A 23,090-nucleotide genomic window follows, 5' to 3' on the forward strand; every position below is an offset into this window, starting at 1 on the left:
AATATAAATTGATTATACAAAAAAATACAGTGGGCTCAGTTCAGATGTAGCACAGTGCATATTTAGTAAATGCACAGATAAACAATATGCTCATTGTGTGTTCATGTCAACATTATTCCAAGTTGTCCTAAATAAAACACTGCATGGGAAACGGCTTTGGTGTGTTAGTGTCAGTGCACTATGCTACAAGCTATTGTAAACAAGCTAACGTTCACTAGATAAGTGATATTTTAATCGCTAATAGAGCAGATTCATGGAAAATTACATCGCTAATCAGCATTTTTGCCGCAACTAATTTATGAATGAGTCTGCATCTACTACATTAAAGACAATCGCTTTATTTAAAGTGAATAAAATAAGTGAAAAAAAAAATACCCTACTTAATGAAGTTAAACATTAATTAAGCGCAGACACACACCTGACTCGAGGGTGTAGTGAAGGTGAGATAAACTGAGAAAACAGGCAGTGGGTCAAACCACTGTGAGTAAGGGAAGGGGGGGAACTCAACTGTTTCTAAATGCATTTTTGCGGGGGGTTTTTCTACTTACACAATTATTTTAGTTATACATACATATATTTTTTTATATAATAGAGAATACATATAATAGAAAGTGCGATTTTTGAAAATATTTTTATTTGGGGGGGGAAACAACCCTCGGATGGGGGGGACATGTCCCCCCCGGGATTTACGCCCATGGGAGTACCGGGAGGCAGCGTGGATGTGGTTATGAAACCTAAGCGCAAAACATGTCCTGTACAATGGGTCACGTGATTAAATGTGCCTGTGACGTCATCACAACATTGGCGGCTCGGATCTACTGTGACATCATCTCATTTGAACCCCTATAAAAGGCAGCACACTTGTCGTCCTCACATCATACTGTACACAAAGTATAAGCGATCAGCAGCAGTTAAGGAAAGAAATTAAGAATTTTAAAATGGTAAGTTGGAAGCAGATCCTCTTCAGTTCTAATGTTCAATAGGACGAGTAAAGCAGTGATGATTCAACACACGAGTAGAAGATAGAGTAGCAGAACTAACATGCCCACACCTGTTTATTTAGAGAAATGGGATTATTTCAGTGGTTGTCCTCAATATTTTTTCTCTTCATTTCTTCATGTACTTTGTTCATGCTAAAAAAATAATACCTACTAACTGTTTTTTCCTTGTTTATGCATCAAAAAAAAAATCTTTCATTCATGCCTGTTACTGACCAATCCAATTCCACCTCATGCATTTCTTCATGTACTTTATTCTTGTTAAAAAAAAACAAACAAGCACACAACTCTTTTTCTTTCTACAGGCAAATGATTCCTTCAGACCTGTTGCAAACCAACCCCAAATCCACCTCATAATCCATGTTAATAATCATAATCTCATGTTAATATATCAGTGATTGTATAGCAGTATTAAAATTTTTTTTTAGTCATTTTGATATTTGTAAAACGTCTACTGCATTCTTCCAAACAATTATTTTTTTTCAACCATACCATGACTCTCTTCTGTGTGCAGAATCGAGCAGCCATACATGAGACCTTTTCCCATGCCAATGGTAACATGAACAGTAAGTAGCATTTTATTTTCTCCATATTATTCTGCACAGTGGTACAGCGAGAAGTTGATTTGGAACAGGCCATGAGATGTAACCAGAATGGGCTAATCTTGGTTGTTTTTTTTTGTTTCAGCTGGAGGATTTTATTTCACTCCTCAGCCTCTTCAGCACAACCTGCCATGTCTGGTCAAAAGGCAGAGAAAACCAGTAAGTAACCAACAAAAGCACTACTGAAACATTGTTTAATGTACTCAATTGAATATCCTCTTCGTTAATGTTCTAGACCTTCACAGACTGTCTTTGTTCATTAAATGGTTCTTCTCAACTGCCTCTATATCTTTTGAAGCTTCATATTTTAACTCCAGTCTTTAACTTGTATTCCCTATAGATTAGAATTCAGGACCCTAATGATGGAGACCGAGATATCACCCTAAACGAGCTTCAGGGAGGGAGACCTGCGTCGTCTGTGACAGCACTTCCTGTACGATTAGTGCTCATTGTATCAGTTATAAAATAGAATTCAAGAGGTCAAATGTAATTCAGTTACACAATAAGTTAACTTCCTCTTTTCTTTCTCAGTCTACAGATAAAGGTGTTCAGGATGAAAGCATGATGTCTGAGCCTGAACCTCGGTTCGTGTGTGAGTCTAACCCTCAGTTTGTGTGGATACCTGATCCTCAGCCTGTGTGGGTGCCTGAACCACTGTTTGTGTGTGAGCCTGAACCTCAGTTTATGTGTGAGCCTGAACCTCAGTTTATGTGTGAGCCTGAACCTCAGTTTTTGTGGAAGCCTGAACCTCAGTTTGTGTGGAAGCCTGATCCTCAGCCCGTGTGGGAGCCTGAACTTCGGTTCATGTGTGAGCCTAAACCTGAGCCCATGTGGAAGCCTGAACCTCAGCCTGTGTGGAAACCTGAACCTCAGCCCGTGTCTGAGCCTGAACCTCAGTTCGTGTGTGAGCCTGAACCTCAGCCCTTGTCTGAGCCTAAACCTCAGTTTGTGTGTGAGCCTGAACCTCAGCCCGTGTGGAAGCCTGAACCTCTGTTTGTGTGGAAGCCTGAACCTCTGGTTATGTGTGAGCCTGAACTTCGGTTCATGTGTGAGCCTGAACCTCAGGTTATGTGTGAGCCTGAACTTCAGTTTGTGTGGAAGCCTGAACCTCGGCCCGTGTGTGAGCCTGAACCTCAGGTTATGTGTGAGCCCGAACCTCAGTTTGTGTGGGAGCCTGAACCTCAGCCCATGTCTAAACCTGAACCTCAGCCCATGTGGAAGCCTGTACCTGAGCCCATGTGGAAGCCTGAACCTCAGTCCATGTGGAAACCTGAACCTCAGCCTGTGTCTGAGCCTGAACCTCAGTTCGTGTGTGAGCCTGAACCTCAATTTGTGTGTGAGCCTGAACCTCAGCCTGTGTGTGAGCCTGGACCTCAGCCCGTGTGGAAGCCTGAACCTCAGCCCGTGTGTGAGCCTGAACCTCTGTTTGTGTGGAAGCCTGATCCTCAGCCCGTGTGGGTGCCTGAACCTCTGTTTGTGTGGAAGCCTGAACCTCTGGTTATGTGTGAGCCTGAACTTCGGTTCATGTGGGAGCCTGAACCTCAGGTTATGTGTGAGCCTGAACTTCAGTTTGTGTGGGAGCCTGAACCTCGGCCCGTGTGTGAGCCTGAACCTCAGGTTATGTGTGAGCCTGAACCTCAGTTTGTGTGGGAGCCTGAACCTCAGCCCATGTGGAAGCCTGAACCTGAGCCCATGTGGAAGCCTGAACCTCAGCCCGTGTGGAAACCTGAACCTCAGCCCGTGTCTGAGCCTGAACCTCAGTTCCCGTGTGAGCCTGAACCTCAGCCCTTGTCTGAGCCTGAACCTCAGTTTGTGTGTGAGCCTGAACCTCAGCCCGTGTGGAAGCCTAAACCTCAGGAGGAAGAGAAAAAGAAGGAGAAGCAGAGTGAGCAAGTCGTGAAGCAGAAGGAACAACTTGCTCCAAAAAAACCAACATGGGCAGAAATTTTAAAGGGTGAAAAGCAGACCATAAACGTTAAGAAGATCAGGGAGGAGAAAACAAAGACTGAGAAAGCTGAAGTTCACAAGCAGCAAGAAAACCATAAGCTGTCTAAAGTAAAGTCTGCAAATCAGACCAAAAACACTTCATACTTATTATTATTGTATAAAAATATAATAGAGTAACACAGCTCTTTTTTTCTCATTCAGGTCATCCCTCCGTGGTTCGCACCTGCCAGGAAGCCAATGAATAAACACACAAATAAACCACACACAGAAACACAAAGGAACAAAGAAGTTAATCAATTAATCTATTAATAAATAAACTTAACGTAATATTTTGATGTGAAAATGCTGAACAAAGCTCTTGTTTTTTATAACAGAATATATAAATGGTGTAAATTACTTACACGGCAGCAGTGATGGTGAAAATTTTAATTTAAATTCTAATTCATTTGAGTCTCTCTTCCCTCCATGGACATTCACCACCGACTGCATCCACAAAGCCACCAGCAGTGTTGGGAAAAGTTACTTTTAAAAGTAATGCATTACAATATTGAGTTACTCCCCAAAAAAATAACTAATTGTGTTACTTAGTAACTTTTTATGGAAAGTAATGTTATGTTACTTTTGCGTTCTTACCTGGTTAAGGCTTGATCTCTTTCAGGCCTTACAGATGTAACAGGTGAGAAGTTCTTGTACTAGTGTTTAATACAGTAGTGCATTAAAACAGTTGTATATAGATAATTGCCATTAAGAAATGTTATATTAGGGCAAAAGACATTTCTTAAACATTTAAAATGTTTAATAACTTCTTAGAGAACACTTTCCAGTCGCACTTCTGTACACTGCTTTGCAATCTGCCTTCGCTGTCAAAAATCTAACTATGTCGTTCGTGCATATAAGGATAAGGGTGTGGGATGCACACCGGTGATGTGGAGGGAGAACATACCTTTCGCTGTCATCTCGTAAAACTTCGTGCAATTCCATAAATATGACCTCGTGCTCGTCTACTTCATTATCAGCTTCATTATCAGCTTGAAACATTCTGAACACTTTTACAAAGTTCACCCCATCGTCAGTGACCGTGGCAGTTTATCTTCCCACAAAGAGCAAATGAGCTGTGAATTTGAGATCAGGATCGATCCAGTGTACAGTAATACCCAAACAACTTTTATTCTGAGCAGTCCATAGATCTGCAGTGGTAGGAACCAGGGGAACCAGGGGAACCATCATTTCAAAAGTGGGGGGGACGAAATGTCTAGTGTTACCTGTTTTTTTTTTTTTTCTTTTCAGTTAACCCTTGCGTAATTGACAGTTTTTTTTTTAATCATCATTTTTTTGCTTTATATGCTTTATGATTATATATGATTATAAAACAGAAAGAAAGAAAGAAATACAACAGCTTGCCACAGGGACAGTACCCTTAAAAGGACATCTTTGTACCTTATTTACCCCAAAAATGTATAGTTGTACATTAAGGTACACATTGGTACTCTAAGGTAGTAATGTGTACCTTTTTGAGTATAAAGTACAAAGATGTCCTTATAATGGTATTAAGAGTATATTTTTTACATATTTCAATGTGTATTTTGTGTATGCACAGTACATGGCACACAGTAATGGATACTTGCACATTCAAATAATACATTGTTTTGTTCTATTCTACAGTCCATGTTTCAGGAATAAAACAAGTAATTCAAAACAAACTATTGAAAGAAAATATGTATTGAACTCAACTGACAAACAGGTCAAGACCCGATATCAATTATACAATGAGATGAAATAAACATTTAGTGTCACTTCTTTTAAGCTTCCTGGCTGGTTTGTTTAAAAGTAGTAGCTTTTTACAGTGTTAAAGCTAACATATATCTTAATATATAAAGCTACTTAAAACTGCCAAAACGTAAAATTAGTGCAATAATGAAAGAGCACCCCATAAAATAAAGATAGTTCCTATCAGCATACTGTAACGTTTCCCCTGTCATCCACCCTCATTCACATGACTACATTACCCATCATCCTTTGCACCCCGTCATCCACCATGTTTGTTTCCCGTCTTCACCTGTCTGTTCACCCGCACTTTATTTACACTCATCACCTCTGTCTTCACTCATTGTCGGTTATCGTCTTTACTACGTTGTATGTATGTGTGATTTACCTGCTCCTTATTATTAAAATAACATCTTTAATGTTACTATTCGTGTCCTCGTCTCTCCGTGTACATACTGTGACACACAGAGTTAAACATGCTGTAAAATCTCAGTTCAACATTATCTTTATTCTTATTTGAAGGGTTTTGATAACACACTTGTTAAAACAAAAGACGTTATAAAAGAGTTTAGGGAAAAGAGCAAGAACAAGAGCAACAGGCAGAGCTACTAAACATTGTGCAACACAATTCGGATGCCATATGCAACTTACACTGCGTGACTTTTTTTGTAAAAAAGGACTGAAGCGGTTTTTGAGCTCATCGCAACCGAATGTTGGATCGCGCGCGAGACCGCGGATGCGACTCCAGCTACAGTACTTTTGCAACCAATGTTTTGAGTTCGGTTGAACTACTTGTTTTACCTGGTGGTGAACGTGAACTGAAATCAAGCCTTTGTTGTTTAGCTTGAGGCGGGGTGCAGGTTTCATTCAGCTCTCTCTCTTCCGAATCTGAAGTGCTTTGCATGCAGATGTCTTTTTCAATTTGAAGTGGTATTTTTTGCAGTTGACTAGAGTTGACACCAACACATAATCTACACTTTTCCATTATTCCCTTCCCATTTTCCTCAACTATTCAAAAATAATAAGAATACTTCCATCGCAGTAATGTAATCTCCGCTTCTGACCAGCTTCTGTTCCCGCGGCTCGCACATATGAGTGCGCGATTCTACGTGACTACGTTCGTTTTAAAATATATTAACTGAAAGTAACTCGCATTACTTTTTAAAAAAAGTAACTCAAATATTAATGTATAAATTTATAAAGTAAAACGCTACTTTACTCGTTACTCCAGAAAAGTAATATTATTACTGTGCAATAGTTTCTTCTTACAAGCTATTTGACTTCGTAATACAAAGGAACTCGACTGAAGCACACACACACACACACACACACACCTGAACAATTGGTTAAAACGTTTTGCACATTGAACTACTGCCAAATTAACAATGTTTACATGTACAGAACTGTTTATAATATGGACAGTTTATTTGCACTCACAAATGTATTGAACTCGTCAATGCTTCACTGTTACCTTCTTTATTGTCTTATTGTGTTGTTGTTTTTTTGCACTAAATGTACTTTATGTAGTGTCCTATTTAGTTTTGTGTTTTGAATCATCTTGGTCATTTGTGTTGTTTCGTGTAGCACCTTGGTTCTTGAGGAACGCTGTTGTGTCGATGTTGTTTTCATTAAATGTGGTTTAATAAGCTAAAAAAAATCTTTATACCTGTCTTTTTGCACACATGAGGAGGCATCTTTATATTCAAATAAATAAATAAAATAAAGAAAGCAATATACAAATACAAATAATAAGCTGGTAGTAAAGTTATTTCTGAAGTAACTTTAACAACTACATCTAGTTAAATATACATTGTTATGTTGTTAAATATACAGTTGTATGCAAAAGTTTAGGAACCCCTGACAATGTCAATGTTTTTCATTTATAAATATTTGGGTGTTTGGTTCAGCAATTTCATTTTGATCTATCGAATAACTGAAACAAAATTTTCAGTTATATTTTGAAACAAAATATGCATCAAAACAAAATTAGAAAGGTGCATACATTTACATATGCAAATAGAAAAAAACACCAGAAAATTAAGAAAACATCTTCATCAGTTAAACATCACATGCTGCAAATCCTCACAACGCAACTAAATACAGAAACGTCCTGCAAATCCTGACAACACAACCAATTTATTTGCACTGCATATAGCACAGACCACAAAATAAATGTTTCATGGGGACCCCAACAAATGATGAACCCGGGACTGCTTGTTCAGTGTCTATTCATCAGTGGTGGTGTTGATGATCTGAAAGGTGAGTTTTTTGTTTATTTTACCATCCTGATCATGATTCCTGATCAAAGATATTTTTCATTTCAGGGTGGAGTATTCCCTTAATTGAACAGAGGCAAAACAGTGATCGGGATAAAATATTATTAATTGTGCAGCCCTAGCTATAGGTTATATGACTTACACTTCCGGCTGTACTGCCCCCCGATCATGGTCCTGTTGGGCCTTCTCTGTCACTTGCATTTGTGAACCATTTACCAAGCGCTGTCTCCAGCTCTTTCTTACTGACAGTTTTCGGCAAAGGGTTCTGCTTCAGGCTACCTGTAAAGCAAAAAAAATAATATAAAGTAGAGCATGCTACTGCATCAACCAGGGACAACCCATTATTTGTATGAATAAAGCATGAACGGCGCAAAATTACGTTATCTTTAACGTAATCATCATATTTTTAGTAATGTTTAGAAATGATATAAATATTAATGTTTTTTTTATCACCTCTACCTATAACCCTAACCCTAACCCTATTTCACCTAAATCACAATAAAATAATGTTATGTATCTCCTCAGAGCTTTTCTCTGAGATAAGTCCACAGTGCTTTTACTGTTTCACTGTCCTGTTATCATGAGGACACTATATGGAGAAAACACGGGTGAAAATGGTTGGAAAAGTCGTTATTTCCACATTTTAGTAGACAATTTTCAGTTTTCCATAGGTGTTTATCTGAGGTAAACCAGTTCAATCTCCACACTTACTTTCGTTATATCGTGCCTGTAACTTTATTTACCCCAAATCTTTCAAAAGTATACATTAAATAAAAGCAACAGTAAAATGTGATTAATTTAAAACAAAAAGATAATTTCTTACCGTGACAGAGATGTCAGGTTATCCAGGTCAGGTCAGGTGCTCCAGTGATAGTGAGTGAAGACCGTTTCTTCAGAATCAGAAGGCGGGAGACACAGGAGCTAATGGGAGACACAGGAGCCAATGGGAGACTCTGTGAGCTGCACAACCGATTCTTTCTTTCTTTCTTTCTTTTTAACTAAAGGTCATACTATGTTATTGTTAATATATAAAAATTTTAATATATAAAATCAATTTGGAACATTTGTTTCCCCATAAACAATATGGGCCTCCATATTTTGAAGAACGATATACACTTTCAGTTGTCTGTATCAGGTTTCAAACATTTAGGGATAAATATCACACCAATTCCCTTACCTTTACAAAGAGAACTTTGCTTCTTTCTTCTTATTCTTTTAGTTAAAACTAGATCTCAAAAAATAGAACTTGCTGTTTCTTTTTTTTTTTTTGCAGAAAGAATTAATTGTGTAAAAATGAAAATTTCACCGAAGCTCTTGTATTTGTTTCAATGTATCACAGTCTTTTTACCCAAATCCTTTATTTTCAGAATTTAGACAATCTGAACTAATCTTTTATATCGGATGGAAAAATATTTGAAGAAATTTCTCCAAAAACAAAAAGCTCAAGGTGGATTAGCACTTCCTAATTTCAGGTATTATTATTGAGCTGCAAAAAAAGTACTTTATTAGCTTCAGAACCCCAAAGATGTCTGTATTTATTTCAGAAGCGAATTCTTGTACTTATTCATCCCTCCCTGCTTTAGCTTTATTCAAATTGCCCCTTTGTATTTCATTATATATACAATTCCCAGTCGTAGCAATTACCCTTAATATTAGGTTTCAATTCAGACAATGTTTTGGTTTCACAGACTTCTCCCTAGCTAGCCCTATATGCAAGAACCACCCCTAGTTTCATTCTGGCATTCTATTTTTGAAATTGGAGAAAAATAAATATTTTCCAATTAAAGATCCACCGAACGTTTTTATTTAGAATGGGCTCCAATGATCTTATATTTTGAAAAAGGTGTAACTCTCCCCCAAACTAAAATTAATAGAGAAATTAAAAGTCACAATAGGCTAACGATGTTGTTAGATATTTCCTCATTGTTTGAACTGAAGAGATTTTGCGGGTTTTTTGTTGTTTTTTTGAGTGTGTGTAGTGGGGGATTAAAATGGTTGTAAAAATGATGAAGAACATTGTATATTTTTTTTGTATGTAACACTTAAATTTTTTTTTATAAAAAAAAAAGAACCCGCATGCTGAGGCATGCTCAGAATTGATAAATGTTTTGGTCTTTATTTTAAATGTCCAAAGAAACACAAACACACATTATGATATAATGTTGTTATATGATATAATATTGTCTATTGTTATTCAGTAATCTAAATGAGTAAATTTTTAAGTACTCTAAAACAAACTCCGAAAGCATTCAAGGTAACATTCACAGCACCAGGGGCACCAACATTTAAACAAATATTGGCCACTGATGTTTCCTAACAGATTATTGTGCAAAGAGGCAATTTAAATACCAAAATATGGTCTCTACTTCATTCTCCTTCTCTTCCCAAAGAATATCTTATTCAAAGCTATCCTCAGCAGATCCTCATATGAGTGCCGACTAACTGTTCAAGGATGAGCTGCTCTCAATTATTCCCTCATGTTAAGTGGGGTAATAATGAATAATTCAATTCAATTCAATTCATTTTTATTTGTATAGCGCTTTTAACAATGAACATTGTCTCAAAGCAGCTTTACACAGATAATGTGGTGATTAAACATAAATATGTTCTGTGTAAGTATGTTTGTCCCTGATGAGCAACTGTTGTAAGGAAAAACTCCCCGAGATGGCATAAGGAAGAAACCTTGAGAGGAACCAGACTCAAGAGGGAACCCATCCTCATCTGGGTTGCACCAAATGTCCATAAGTGCTGTAAGACTCGTTATTGAGAGGCACATTGTGGTGATCTTGTTAATCTCCGGGTTTTTGCATCTCTGTTATGGCAACTGCAAGCACATCCAGTGGCAAAGCGAAAAGGAAAGATCCCTCTCGCCCATGTGCATGCGGGTCTATAATTTTATCTAAAGACTGTCTCCCTCTGTGCATAGCATGTTTGGGAGTTAGGCACGCAGAGGCTGTGCTTGCTAATCCTGAGTGCTGCCTGCACTGTTCTCTGTTCCCGTTAAGGTTTTTGGAGCGCCGAGTGCTAGTCGTGGCCGCAAAATAATTGAGACTTGAGTCTCCTTTAGAGGAAGAACTCTTATGCTTACAACTTGCATCCAAGTGTACACGAAACATCTGCTCTGTTTACTCAACAATGTACTAGTCAGATGCATGTCATGTCACAGACACCTCATTTCTATGAACCAGTACAGCAGATGTGCGTTTGGTGTCTGATGTGCTTTGTTAGTTTTGCACATGAAATTCCAATTCTTAGACTTAAATGTTACAAGTGTGTCTCCTCTTTTCTTTATGATTATTTCCCAAATGTTGCTTAAAGTTTTTACTGAGGCACTTTAACTATATACTTTTAAAACTGTAATTGAAGTTTGTTTTTCAGGTGATGCCAGCGAGCACACAGACGATCCGTTTGTGGGCCATGCAAAAGAGGGCAAAGGGGGTGAAGAGGCCCAGGTTAATGTAGAGATGCCCATGACTGGAAAAGTTTACATGTGGGCAGACAAGAATCGCTCACACAAACTTCTACTTCAATCACACACAGGCTTCGGGTGGAAAAAGTACAACCAGACACACTACTTTGACAACCCATCACACAAAATTGTCCAGGGTTAAAAGTTTAATATCTACCCAAACCCCCGGATAAAGCCTGCTGCCAGTCTATGCATTGCATAAAAAAATTAGCAGATTAAATTAAATTAAATCAAATCAAATCAAATCAAATTTTATTTTTTGCATACACATACATACAGAGTATGACATGCTACTACTGACTACTGTAAGTAATTCCTTATGGGACTAAAGAAATCAGAGTTTTATGCTTTTGGAGCCCTGAAATCCAAGCATTACATTGTTGGCTGGAGAGGATATAACGAATAAAATGAGCTCCTCCAAATGAAACAGTTCCACTCGAAGAGAAATAGAGGTGGTATAATGTGTGATTTAGCTGCCACCGATAAGGCTATTTTCCACTGAGGTGATCCTTATGGGTGCATGGTTCGATGGAAGGCTTGGCTGGATCCAGAATCTTTGAGGGCTGAAAGAGAATGTTGCTCTGAAAGTGTTCAATCTCTGGTGATGGATCCCTCTGGTGAGGCGGAGGGGGAACTGCATCTAAAAAAGGTACACATGGACATATTCTCCAGCCTATCTTGAGCTCAAGCGAAGCATTTAGAGATGCTCTTTGTAGAAGTTCCACATAACAAGGGCCAGCAATATTAATGTGAGGATTACGACCAGGGCAAAGAGACCATTCTGCTTTTTCTTTATCTTTCCCAGCCTCAACTCATACGTAGTAGTTTGGATGACATAGTGTTGACCATTGGAGGACTCTACAGAGATGCAGGTGTAGTTACCGCTGTCAGTGTCTGAGACATTGAGGATGAGCAAGCTGTCATGTTGGAAGTTGTACTTTTTGTCATTTTCAATTGGTTGATCATTTACACGCCACTGCACTCGGGCCAGGTTTGATCCCAGCTGGCATGGCAGACTGACCATTTGACCCGGGCAGAAGATCTTAATGATCTTGGTGCTCTCTGTAACAAAACAGAAAACAACTTTATCGAGTCATCTTCATTTTTTTTTCTTTTACATATGTATTAATTTGTTTACTCCTTGAGAGTATCATTTTCTTTTACTGAGAGTTTTAATTACAAAGTCACAATAGACTTAAACCGTACTAGCTGTCCTATAGGATATAAAATTCCATCTGTTAACATACCAACTGCAGGACAACGTGTAGCATCTTTCAGACTCTGAACCACCTCACTGAAAGAGAAAAGAGAATAGCATCACAATATGGCCCTTGTCAAACATTTGTTTCCTTACGCATGCCCATTTTTTCTGCTTCTAACACATCAACATTGAGGACAAAATGTTCACCTACTACATAATATATCCCACCCACTAACAGGTTCAATGATGGAGAGATAATCAGTGTTTTTCACTTCACTGGTCGAAATGTCAGTGTGTTGTCTTTCAGACATAATGATGTATTGAAATGCTGAGGTCGCTGATGTCACTTCTTGTTTCTGGTTATTAATGTTATTGTTCAAGGAAGCATGCAATTTCTTTTACACATGCTTTTGTGTCCAGTGCAATCCATGCTGTAATCTGTACTAAAGCAATGTTTTAAGATTATATTTTTATAGATATATTTCTTCTCTATAAGTTAATGTTATGAATATTATTTTGCGAAAGGCATTTCAATAATTAGCAAAAATAAACATTGTAATGTGTTCTGTGTTTATGAAATTTTCATCTGTAGGATGTTTATTTTATTTTGTAGCTCTTACTCTACTGTGAACACAACACAGCCATGATGTCAAGAAATGCAAAATTGAGGTTACCATTTCACACCACTTCATTGTTCCCAGTCGTTTTTTTTTTTTTACAGCATATTACCACATCATGTCTTATTCCCCACAACACTACATCACATTATATGAATAATGTATGCTCAGTACCTGCTTTCATCAGAATTAATGCTGTTTATAGCAATGCAGCTTTTAGAGACAAGGTCCCAGCCACAGTAGGGGTCTCTGGCCAGCACACAGTCAGTACAGGAAGAGTACTTGCTACACGCACAAAACGGCATCTGTGCCGCAGCCTCCTCTGAACCAGCATACAGCAGACCCTGAGGAAATATATGCACCAGTTATGAAAATGAGGTTGAAGCAAGAACAGAATCAAAATGACTCTCAAGCTGATGTAAGAAGAATAAAATCAATCATAACGTGAATCAGATGAGAATTGGTATAAAACAAAATAAGAATGCCATTAATTGATAATATGCAATTTTACATTATACTAATGTGATTAATGACACAAACATGTGCATGTTAGATTATTAGTAGGACAACTAAATTTCTATATTGTTTAGCAAAATTATAAGAGCCACTCATGAATTGCACTAAATCAGATTAGTGCACTATATATTCAATGCACTAAATCACTTAATCAGTTTAATGTTCATGAGGAAAATATTGAGCAATAAAAAGTCTATTAGAGTCTTACACTAAAGACAATAGATGCACAGGGCACGGCTGTCTCTGACTGGCTTTTCACTAATATTATGAAAGTTTTCTTGATAGATACATTTTGTATAGATTTTGCTTTAGTTTTCTCTTGATGACATGCAGCTAATACAGAGGAGATACAAATAAATGAGGTACAGGTACATGTAAAAAAAGTGCAGTTCCACATATTCCATAACATAGTGTTATGGCCTAACTTATAACATCTCAATAAGATCTTTATTTTAGACCTTAGCTAAATTAAGATTATGCAAACTGGATTGAAATACATTCCAAATGAGCAAAACTCTTCGTCTTTTTTTCTTTTGGCTGCTCCCTTCAGGGTTCACCATCTGTCTCCATATCACTCTGTCCACTACTGTACATCTGCCTCTTTCAAACCATCTGCATGTCTTCTCTCCCCACATGCATAAACCTACTCCTTGGACTTTCTCTTCGCCTTCTGCCTGGCAGCTCCATCTAATGCCACTGTTTTTAAACTATACAACGTAGCAGGTTTTACCACAGTTCTACAATCTTTCCATTCCATGCTTGCAGATAACCAGATATATTTTATCCTGTGTTGTGCAGGTATGCTTCTAATATGGCTTGCTGATCACTCACAGTTGCTATCAAGAAATGGTTAGCATAAAAATGCAAGTTTGTTTTTAAAGGGAAGTCTGAGAGAAAGAATGATGTGAAAACCTGATGGTTCATGATACAGAAATAAAATAGAATAGAAATAGTTATGTGTCATTTGAGATAAATAACTGATGAAGATGTTTGTTAACGGGATTAAAGCAGGATGAGTCAAAGGTTCTCACATATATACAGTATATGTTACTCAACCATTCTCAGGTTGGCAAAGCATCAGTTCCTGGAAAAGTGAAAAAGCACTTATAACCTATACACATTTGCTGCAGCTTCAGGAAGGAGAACATCAAATGTAAAAGTGTTTTGAGGTTTACCATGGTGGTGGAATGGCGCAGTATCTTCACTGGGTCATTATGGTTAAAGAGCTGCACCTCCTCTATTATGACCATCTCCCCATCATAGTTGACTGCTTTCAGCACTGAACCACTTGCTGTTACAAAAACACATTTGATTTGTGGATGTTTATGACTGGAGTTTTGCCTAGACTATTTTAGCCCATGCAATTTATAAATCTTGATAAATGATGTAAACACCAGATGAAATTATTACCTGTGCCAATAAAAATGACGTGATGGCTGGTCCCATCCAAAGCAGTAGTGTTGGCCACAACTATGCTTGTAAACGCAGCTCCTTTCTTCAAAAGTAGGGGCTGCTCAGAAGCTAGCTTCACTGCCTGATCCATTAGATTATTGTTTTTGATAAACATAAGGGTTTTATCAGGCAGATCAGAGGACTTGAAAAACCCTTTCTGCCTTGCATCGTTGTTAATACACTAGATAGAAAGAGAGAGAGAGAGAGAGAGAGAGAGAGAGAGAGAGAGAAAGGGAGAGAAAGAAAGATAGCTAAGAGGATCTGCATAGTTAACTCAGCATAGTAGCATACAAAATAGTAAACACATTTTGTATGAAGAAAGGCAGTACAAACGCAAGTTTTTTTCAGGAAATATTTGGACATGAACTATAAGAATTCAAATGCCATATTCTATACAAATCCCTGTGTAAATGATTACTAAGGAAATATCACAACTGAGACTATTGGCCAAGCTGCACTGTTACAAAAAAATAATTAACAACTTCTCAGCAGTTAAAATATCAGTCAGCTGTAGTAAATTAACGAGATGTAGTTAAAGTGGTTTTTTATTACCGTAGTAAACATGTGAAAATTATCATTGATTATTGTTGTACTCACAGCTCCGGGACGGGGATCAGGCACCTCTCCGTTGTACATCACATATTTTGAAAAGTCATCATTAATGAACAAAGTTTTAAATTTGCCTTCAGAGAACAATTTCTCGATGTCATGGATCCTGTAGGTGCACACTGCAGAGTACTGCAACATGTCCCTGTGTGTCAAATCAAGCCAGTGTATTATGATTGGAGTTGAATTAAAAAATTTATTTATAATTTTATTCAGTAAATGTATTTACTTATTTTGTGTTGAATTTCTTCCATATGCCACTCAAATAAATCATAAAAAATAAACCATGTATCATCTAAACTTACCGAAATGATGCAAACAAATTCAAGATCATGCTGAATATTAAAATAATTTATTATATACTAGTACTAGTACATTATACAAAGATGACAATATGGTTCGGCATATTGCTCTTAATACTCGACCTGTCCGGACTGTTTTAGCATTAAGAGGGGGACCAACTAAATATTAGGCAGGTGGTCATAAAGTTATTCCTGGTTGGTGTGTCATTTAACACCATTACATGTATTTTATTTTAGAATTTATAATTGAGCAGTTAAGGGGTTAAGGGTCTTGCTCAAGGTCCCAGCAGTCACAACTTTGTAATTCTCAAATTTAAAATTATGACCTCCTGACCAGTAGTCCAGAGCAATCCTTTTGGCATGTGTGAACTGAACCGTACTCACGTCTGAGGAGTAAAGACTCCGTAGAACACACAGGTAGTCCAGTTGCCTGGGCAGAAGAGGAATACATCTTTTATAATTAAAGGCACTTTGCTGTGAAGGACAGGACAGTCCAGTTGAGCCTTTAGGAATGATGACCACCTCTTTTGCAATGTCCGCAGTCCTCCCACATCCCCCTAGAGATGAAAAAATATAGCAACATTACTGCGAAATTCTATGTTAGCAAATATAACAGTCAAAATGTATTCAGTATTTCACATTTAAGAAAATATAAATAGGAAAGTATTGTTCTACAGAATCATTTTTTAAATTTTAACTATTTCATTCTCAAAAGAAGCAGATGTATCTGCCAGTTAGTACAATATAAATTAAAAACTTATCTAAATTAAAAAAGAAAAGAAAAGAAAAGAAAAGAAAAGCTGTTGTGTGACAGGAAAAAATAATTATTTGCATGAAAAGCCCATTAATATTGAACAAAAAACATCCTGTTGCAGGAAAGGCTACCTTACAGACACGGGCAACCCTTGACACATCCAACTTAACATAGGAGTCGTACTCCACAGCTGTTTCACTAAAGAAGAGGTAAATCTCATCATCATCCCCCTCTGGATTTTCCATTCCTTTAGTCACATGCTTTATGCCAATAAATGTGGGATCTAAAATCACAGAAATAATCAGTGATAATAAAATTGGTGCTTTGTAAAAGAATCACAAGGTCAGACAAATGCCACAATTTTACACCATCAAAGACTTCTTTACATTTACCAATTTGACTGTGTGTCTGTGTGTATATATATGTTCTTACCAATGAGCCAGGAATAGGGATCAGTTCGTATTTTAACAGAATGTTGTGTCATAGCCATGTCTGTGCCCAGAAAATTTATAGATGTAGCAGAGTACAGCTCATCATCTAAAACAGAATTGCAATTATTACTAAAACTTTACTATGATATTATTTTTTTTACTTAAAACAATCAAAAAAATTAAGATTAGATATTATGAGCAGCATATGTAACAAAAAAGTGCATGGATATTCATAATAAATATACAAACTTATTTCCAAAAATGTTGAGACACTGTGTAAAATGTATTAAACAACAGAAAGCAATGATCTGCAAATATCAGATATCAATACAAAAACAATAATTTGATCCCCTGCTGATTTTGTACAACAGTCTAGAAATTATATGGTAGGTTAATTTAAACCAGGAAAATTATTGGTAAAAACCAATAACCAAGGTCCCTCTGCTCAAGAATGCACATGAACAGCTCTATCTGATCTTTGCCAATGAACACCTGAATGATTCAGAAAAGGCTTGGGAGAATGTGACGTGATTGTTCCATTGTGCTTTGTGTAGAAACTTGTCTTTGACATCCTTTGACAGCTCTTTGGTCTTTCCCATGGTGGTGGAGGGGTTTGAATGGAAGAGGGTGTTTTTATGACTCGTGTCTTTTATTCACATAACGAGTTGATAGTAAGAGTACTTTCCTAAAGGACAGGACTAATTCGGGTCAGTGGGAGACAGAATTCTTGCTAATTTGTTTTTTTAATATTCTGTCTCTCTGTTAAAATAAACCTAACATAGAAATTCTAGACTTTTCATTTCTTTGTTGGGGTAAACCCACAAAATCAGGAGTACTGAATTTTATACACAATAAAACAAGCAAAAAATAAATAAAAATCAAATGTTTAATTATATACACATTGTAAAGAAAAAAATAAGAGCATTTAGAAATTAATTTGCTATAACAGGTCTCAAAAAAATTTGGGAGAGGGGTATGCTTACCACTATGTAGCATTACGTCCATATACATATGCATATACAAATGTTTGTTTAATGAAGAAAGGTCTAGAGCAGGGGTGCACACATTTTTTTAGCATGCGAGCTACTTATAAAATGACCAAGATAAAATGATCTTCCTACTATAAAAATGCATAAATATATATATATATATATATATATATATATATATATATATATATATATATATATATATATTTTTTTTATGTCATGCGATCTACCCACACTACCTTTGCAATCAACCGGTAGATTGCGATCAACATATTGAACACCCCTGGTCTAGAGTACAGGCAGGCCAGTTCAGCACCCGGACGTTACTACGAAGTCATGCTATTGTAATAGATGTAGCATCTAGTTAGCGTTGTCTTACTCAAATATATAAGGCCTGCAAGCTGCCTATGGACACAGGCACTAATCCACTCCCATACCATCAGAGATGTGACTTTTTGAACTGAGTGCCGATAACAAGCCAGATTGGCCCTCCTCTCATTAGTCTTTACTCTTTTTTTACCTATTTAGGAAGGAATAAAAATCTCGATTCGTCCACAGAATGTTTTTTTTACTTTACCTCAGTACATTTTATATGAGCTTTGGATGGCAGCATCTCTTCCTCTTTGCATGATAAGAGATTTACGCTGTATTTGTGGATGACATGGCAATCTGAGCCCATGCAATGATGTACATTACAGAATCAAGACTGTTTTGCATCCAATATTGATTTTCCCCTGTGTCCCTTGTCCCTTACTCCAGATTCTTCAAATTTTTTTATGACATGATATACTGAAAATTATGAGATATTCAACAGTTTTGCAATTTCATGTTGAGGAACATCATTTTGAAATTGTTCCACAATTTGTATACACAGCCTTTCACTGATTGGTGAAGCTCTGCCCATCTTTACTTCTGAGAGACTCTGCTTATTTATACAATTTACACAATTAAACTGATTAGTTTCAAATTTATACATTTTTATTTATATATGTTCAATTTATGGTATGCTTTCTGTGTCCTATTATGAATAAAATATAAGTTTAGGAAATTTGCAAAATCATTGGATTCTGTTTTTGTTTACATTTTACACAACTTTATTTTCATTGTACAAACCTTTTTTTAATTGCGGTTGTAAATTTTTTTTTACTAAATTGGAAAAAAAATATCATTAAAAAAGGAGTTAAAATCAAGGCTATAATCATTATATAACTCATTAACTGAACATTGTTTTCTTTGGTCAGTTGCATCATGAAGCAGGTACACTTAAATGGGGCACCTACCAATAAGTTCAGAGGCATATCTCTGGAAGGGATCATATGGACACCTTCCCTTCCCATCATGTATTTCATTTTCCAGATTGAGCTTGCCTCCTGTATAAGACTGGATTCAAAGAACACAGGTCAGGCTATAAAAAAACATAATTACATAAGTGGCCAAATGCAGCAAAACATTCACAAAGCTTGAAACACAAAGCTGCTGTCTACAATAATATCATAATACTTTTGCTCACCATATTTGTACAGGCTGGACTGAAAGCATTGGTACCGCACACATACATCCTTCCATCTGTCCACCTATGAAGGATCCGGATGTAGTTCCAACACTCAGTCTGAAAAAAGAAATTACATAGTAAGTTTAGTGATTTATGATAATCTAGACTTTATAGAAAGCAAAAACGTTATATTTCACATCAGTTTAAAGAACAACACAAGGCAGAAGAATAATGTATAATAACTTAATGGGCTGGAGTAGGACTCAGCAAAGATGAGTTGCAGATCAGGGCTTCATGCGATTTATGGGCTTTATGTGTTCCCAAATTGTTTGACATTGTGAAGTGCCATCACAATTTGACCCTTGTTAAACTCGCTCACATCCTTATGCTTGCCTATTTTTCCTGCCTCTAACACATAATTTTCACGTTTCCTAACGTATCCCACCTACTAACAGGAGCAATAAAGAGAAAAATAGTGTTATTCACTTCACCCGTCATAATGTCATAATGTCATAATGCTCTGCCTGATCGGTGTATGTCTGTGATCGTCTTGGAAATTCCTTGATATGGTCAAGTTTGGAAGTGAAAAAAAAGGAGGAAATCACATTTAATTATTTATTTTGGGTTCACTGAAAAGATGCCTCTTTCTCAATTTCTAATCTCAAAAATGTACTTGTGCATAAACATCACTGTCAAAATATTATTTTTGAGAAATCAGTTATCACTGAGAAGCAATATCTTCCAAATTATTCTCTGTGTCAGCACCTGATATAAAACTTACTCACAACCACTTAAACCAATAGCTGCTAAGTTGTATGGATGAGATAAATGTAAGTTGCTCTGGATAAGGGGTTTGCCAAATTACATAAATGCACTGTAAAATTTCACATATATAAAGAAAACAAATTGACTAAATCTCTGTAAGTAGAAGTGCTTAGTTTGAATCGATTCTAACCATTCAGTGTTTAGTTTTTCACATTATTCTGTGTAAGTGTTGAGTTTGTTTGCGTGAAATTGAAGGTTCTCTGGATAACAATGTGTGCCAAATGTGGTAGTCAAGTCACTATATTCCATTTAACTCAGCTTTGATAAAAACATATGTGAGTGTACATGCATAATGTAACCATTCAATCAAACTAAACCCACTTATGGAAGAAAAAACACAAAAAGAGATCTCACCTGAAAATCTCTCCCTTTGTGTGAACAAGTTTTCCGCATATCTGGTGTCACCTCCCACTTTACCTAAAACAAAAAATTAAATAAGACTATTTCTATCTCCACTGATGTGAAGTTATGGATTCAATTATAACAGTGCAAACAAACACTAAATCTAAAAGCAGCAAATAACAGCAGAAGTAAACGGTTGCATTTTTTTGTCAAAAAAAAAAATCAGATGAATTAAAAAAATAATCATCCAATTAATATTCATTAGTTGCAGCTATAATATATAGTATAGTATATAATATATATAATAAATATAATATATATAATAAATATAATATATATAATAAATATAATATATATAGTAATATAGTAATATAGTAATATATATATATATATATATATATATATATATATATATATATATATATATATATATATATATATATATATTTGAGAAGCACCATATATCTAACATCCAGCAGCTCCGTGATGTATTAATTATATATGTATATATAATATAATATATTATAAAATAATTTTTCTAACCATATCCTTCTTGTGGGTAATTTTTGCAAAGTCAAGGGCAAAGATGGTCTCTCGAGCCCCGAGGATGAGCACACCCATGTCTTCCATGAGGAGCATGGTAGAGTAGTTACTCACTCCTTCCTCGTGAAAAATGTATCCTCCATTTCCTAGCAACAGCAGAAAAGGAATTAAGTCTCTAGTGTAGTCAAGTAGCTAATGGGAGAGTGCTACTTTTAATGAAAAGCAGAAGAGTACTAAGAAGTAGAGTAGAATTAAAGCAGAATACTGTTGATAAATGATTACCACAATAATGTTTTGTGTCATTTGTCTTTTCTGTACTAATAAATATAATATATATAATAAATATAATATATACAGCTCACTTACTGCTCAGGGGAACTCTTTTCCGAGGTGTGCTGAACAAAGGCCAATCCTGGCCTAAAGACAATACAGCTGGACCACAGAAAGACAGCATAAGGAGAAATAACATGTCCTTAGCTCTTCTGCTACAGCACAAGGTCATTCTTAGTCTCTCAAAAGTAACACTGTGAAAAATCCTGGAATACCTGACTTTAATACTTTGAGGGGAGTGACTGAAAAAGTCTGTGTCCAGAGTGAGAGGGGTCAGCCGAAATCCTAGCTGGGTCCTAGAAGTGTAGAAGTGAAGTCCTGCAGAGTTGGAATATTGCAGCCAATCACCTTATCAGCAGAGTGGATAGCAAGTTGCAGTCTGCCTTTGTCTTTAGCAGTGGCAGCAAAGTCACAAAATATGATGGGCGAACATGGGGCTATGTTCTTCCTGAAGTCTAACACCATCTCCACTGTTTTTACAAAGCTGAGCTCAAGATTGTTCTGACGGCACCAGGCCACCAGATTTCCCACCAGTAGTCAGACTCATCTCCATCAGAGATGAACTTAATGAGGGTGGTGTCATCTGCAAACGTAGGTAACTTTACAGATTGGTGACTAGAGGTGCTGTTCATACTGTATAAAAGAAGAAAAAGAAGTAAGAACACAGCATGGTCCAGTATTCAGAGACATGTCTTCCCATTTTTACATGTTGTCTACTGTCAGACAGAAAGTCTGTGTTCCACCTGCAGGTGAAATATATAGTTATATACAATTAGGACAACCTATTAAATATTCAGTACTTTATTAAGAAATGTCAACATGTTAATTTATGATCTTGATTCAATTTGTACATGTAGATGAAGGTGATGTAATTGCATGTAAACAACAATAAATCACTTGGTTTTCACTTATTTAACAAATTAAATCAACAAAAATGTGTATTTCAACTGAAGAAAAAGTACACCCTATGCCCTTATAGCTAGTGTTTCCCCTTTGGCCGAAATAACCTCAATCAAACGTTTCTTGTAGCATCTACCAGTTTTTGACATCGACTGGAAGAAAGTTTCCCCACTTCTCAATGCAGAATTCTTTTAGCTGTGTGATATTTGAGGGGTTTCTCGCATGCACAGATCATTTTAAATCACTCCACAGGACTTCAATTGGATTTAGAGATTGGCTTTAAATTGGCCATTCCAGAATTCTACATTTTTTTTTTTTACATTTTAGCCAGTCCTTGGTGGATTTACTGGTGTCTTCTGGGTCATTATCATGTCAGTTCTGCTTCAGCTCAAATTGTTTGACAGATTGTCTCACATGTTCTCAAGCACCTTCTGATACAATGAATAATATATAGTGGATAATATTTCTTAAGGGTAATACATTTAATAATGACTACATAAATCCCACATTAGATATAACATCACTAAATATTCTTGACACTGTCAAAATGCACATATTGCTAAAAGGAAAAAAACAGTGTGTCAACCTAAATTCTAAAGAAGAACTGAAGAACTTTAATTTAAAAGTCAGGACCTGAAAGGATCAGCTCTCCAGCCTGTTCAAGGTTTTTCTTTTTTATTTACCACAACTTCTTCCACAACTAACAAACTCTATCTTAAAATTCTCAACAACCA

General features: G+C 36.5%; 2 protein-coding genes across 2 annotated transcripts; one reads left to right on the forward strand and one right to left on the reverse strand.

Annotated features, from left to right (window-relative positions):
* The first annotated feature begins 1,573 nt into the window (after positions 1 to 1,573).
* On the forward strand, positions 1,574 to 11,198 carry LOC124403385 (proteoglycan 4-like). The gene is made up of 6 exons (XM_046877104.1): positions 1,574 to 1,759; positions 1,941 to 2,033; positions 2,132 to 3,655; positions 3,749 to 3,835; positions 8,419 to 8,542; positions 10,966 to 11,198. The coding sequence occupies exons 3-6, from the start codon at positions 2,162 to 2,164 to the stop codon at positions 11,196 to 11,198; spliced, it is 1,938 nt and encodes a 645-aa protein (XP_046733060.1). The 5' UTR covers positions 1,574 to 1,759; positions 1,941 to 2,033; positions 2,132 to 2,161.
* Positions 11,199 to 11,291: 93 nt separating this feature from the next.
* Positions 11,292 to 21,728, reverse strand: LOC124402933 (semaphorin-4E-like). The gene is made up of 14 exons (XM_046876379.1): positions 21,493 to 21,728; positions 21,127 to 21,272; positions 20,596 to 20,658; positions 19,435 to 19,533; positions 19,205 to 19,304; positions 16,937 to 17,041; positions 16,636 to 16,787; positions 16,135 to 16,307; positions 15,440 to 15,593; positions 14,801 to 15,023; positions 14,566 to 14,681; positions 13,049 to 13,218; positions 12,304 to 12,350; positions 11,292 to 12,118 (listed from the first exon to the last, which is right to left on the reverse strand). Exons 1-14 carry the CDS (start codon positions 21,626 to 21,628, stop codon positions 11,754 to 11,756), a joined length of 2,049 nt encoding a protein of 682 aa, XP_046732335.1. The 5' UTR covers positions 21,629 to 21,728; the 3' UTR covers positions 11,292 to 11,753.
* Positions 21,729 to 23,090: the final 1,362 nt, after the last annotated feature.

Source organism: Silurus meridionalis, chromosome 20 (assembly GCF_014805685.1).
Source record: "Silurus meridionalis isolate SWU-2019-XX chromosome 20, ASM1480568v1, whole genome shotgun sequence".
In the NCBI taxonomy this organism is placed as follows: Eukaryota; Metazoa; Chordata; class Actinopteri; order Siluriformes; family Siluridae; genus Silurus; species Silurus meridionalis.

Coding starts and splice junctions, on each gene's coding strand:
- LOC124403385 (XM_046877104.1), top strand. CDS start 2,162: ATGATGTCTGAGCCTGAACCTCGGTTCGTGTGTGAGTCTAACCCTCAG. Junction 3,836..8,418: donor AAACACAAAGGAACAAAGAA/GTTAATCAATTA, acceptor TTACCGTGACAG/AGATGTCAGGTTATCCAGGT. Junction 8,543..10,965: donor AGGAGCCAATGGGAGACTCT/GTGAGCTGCACA, acceptor TTTGTTTTTCAG/GTGATGCCAGCGAGCACACA.
- LOC124402933 (XM_046876379.1), bottom strand. CDS start 21,628: ATGACCTTGTGCTGTAGCAGAAGAGCTAAGGACATGTTATTTCTCCTT. Junction 15,024..15,439: donor CTGATCCCCGTCCCGGAGCT/GTGAGTACAACA, acceptor CTTTCTATCTAG/TGTATTAACAACGATGCAAG. Junction 14,682..14,800: donor CGTCATTTTTATTGGCACAG/GTAATAATTTCA, acceptor TTTTTGTAACAG/CAAGTGGTTCAGTGCTGAAA.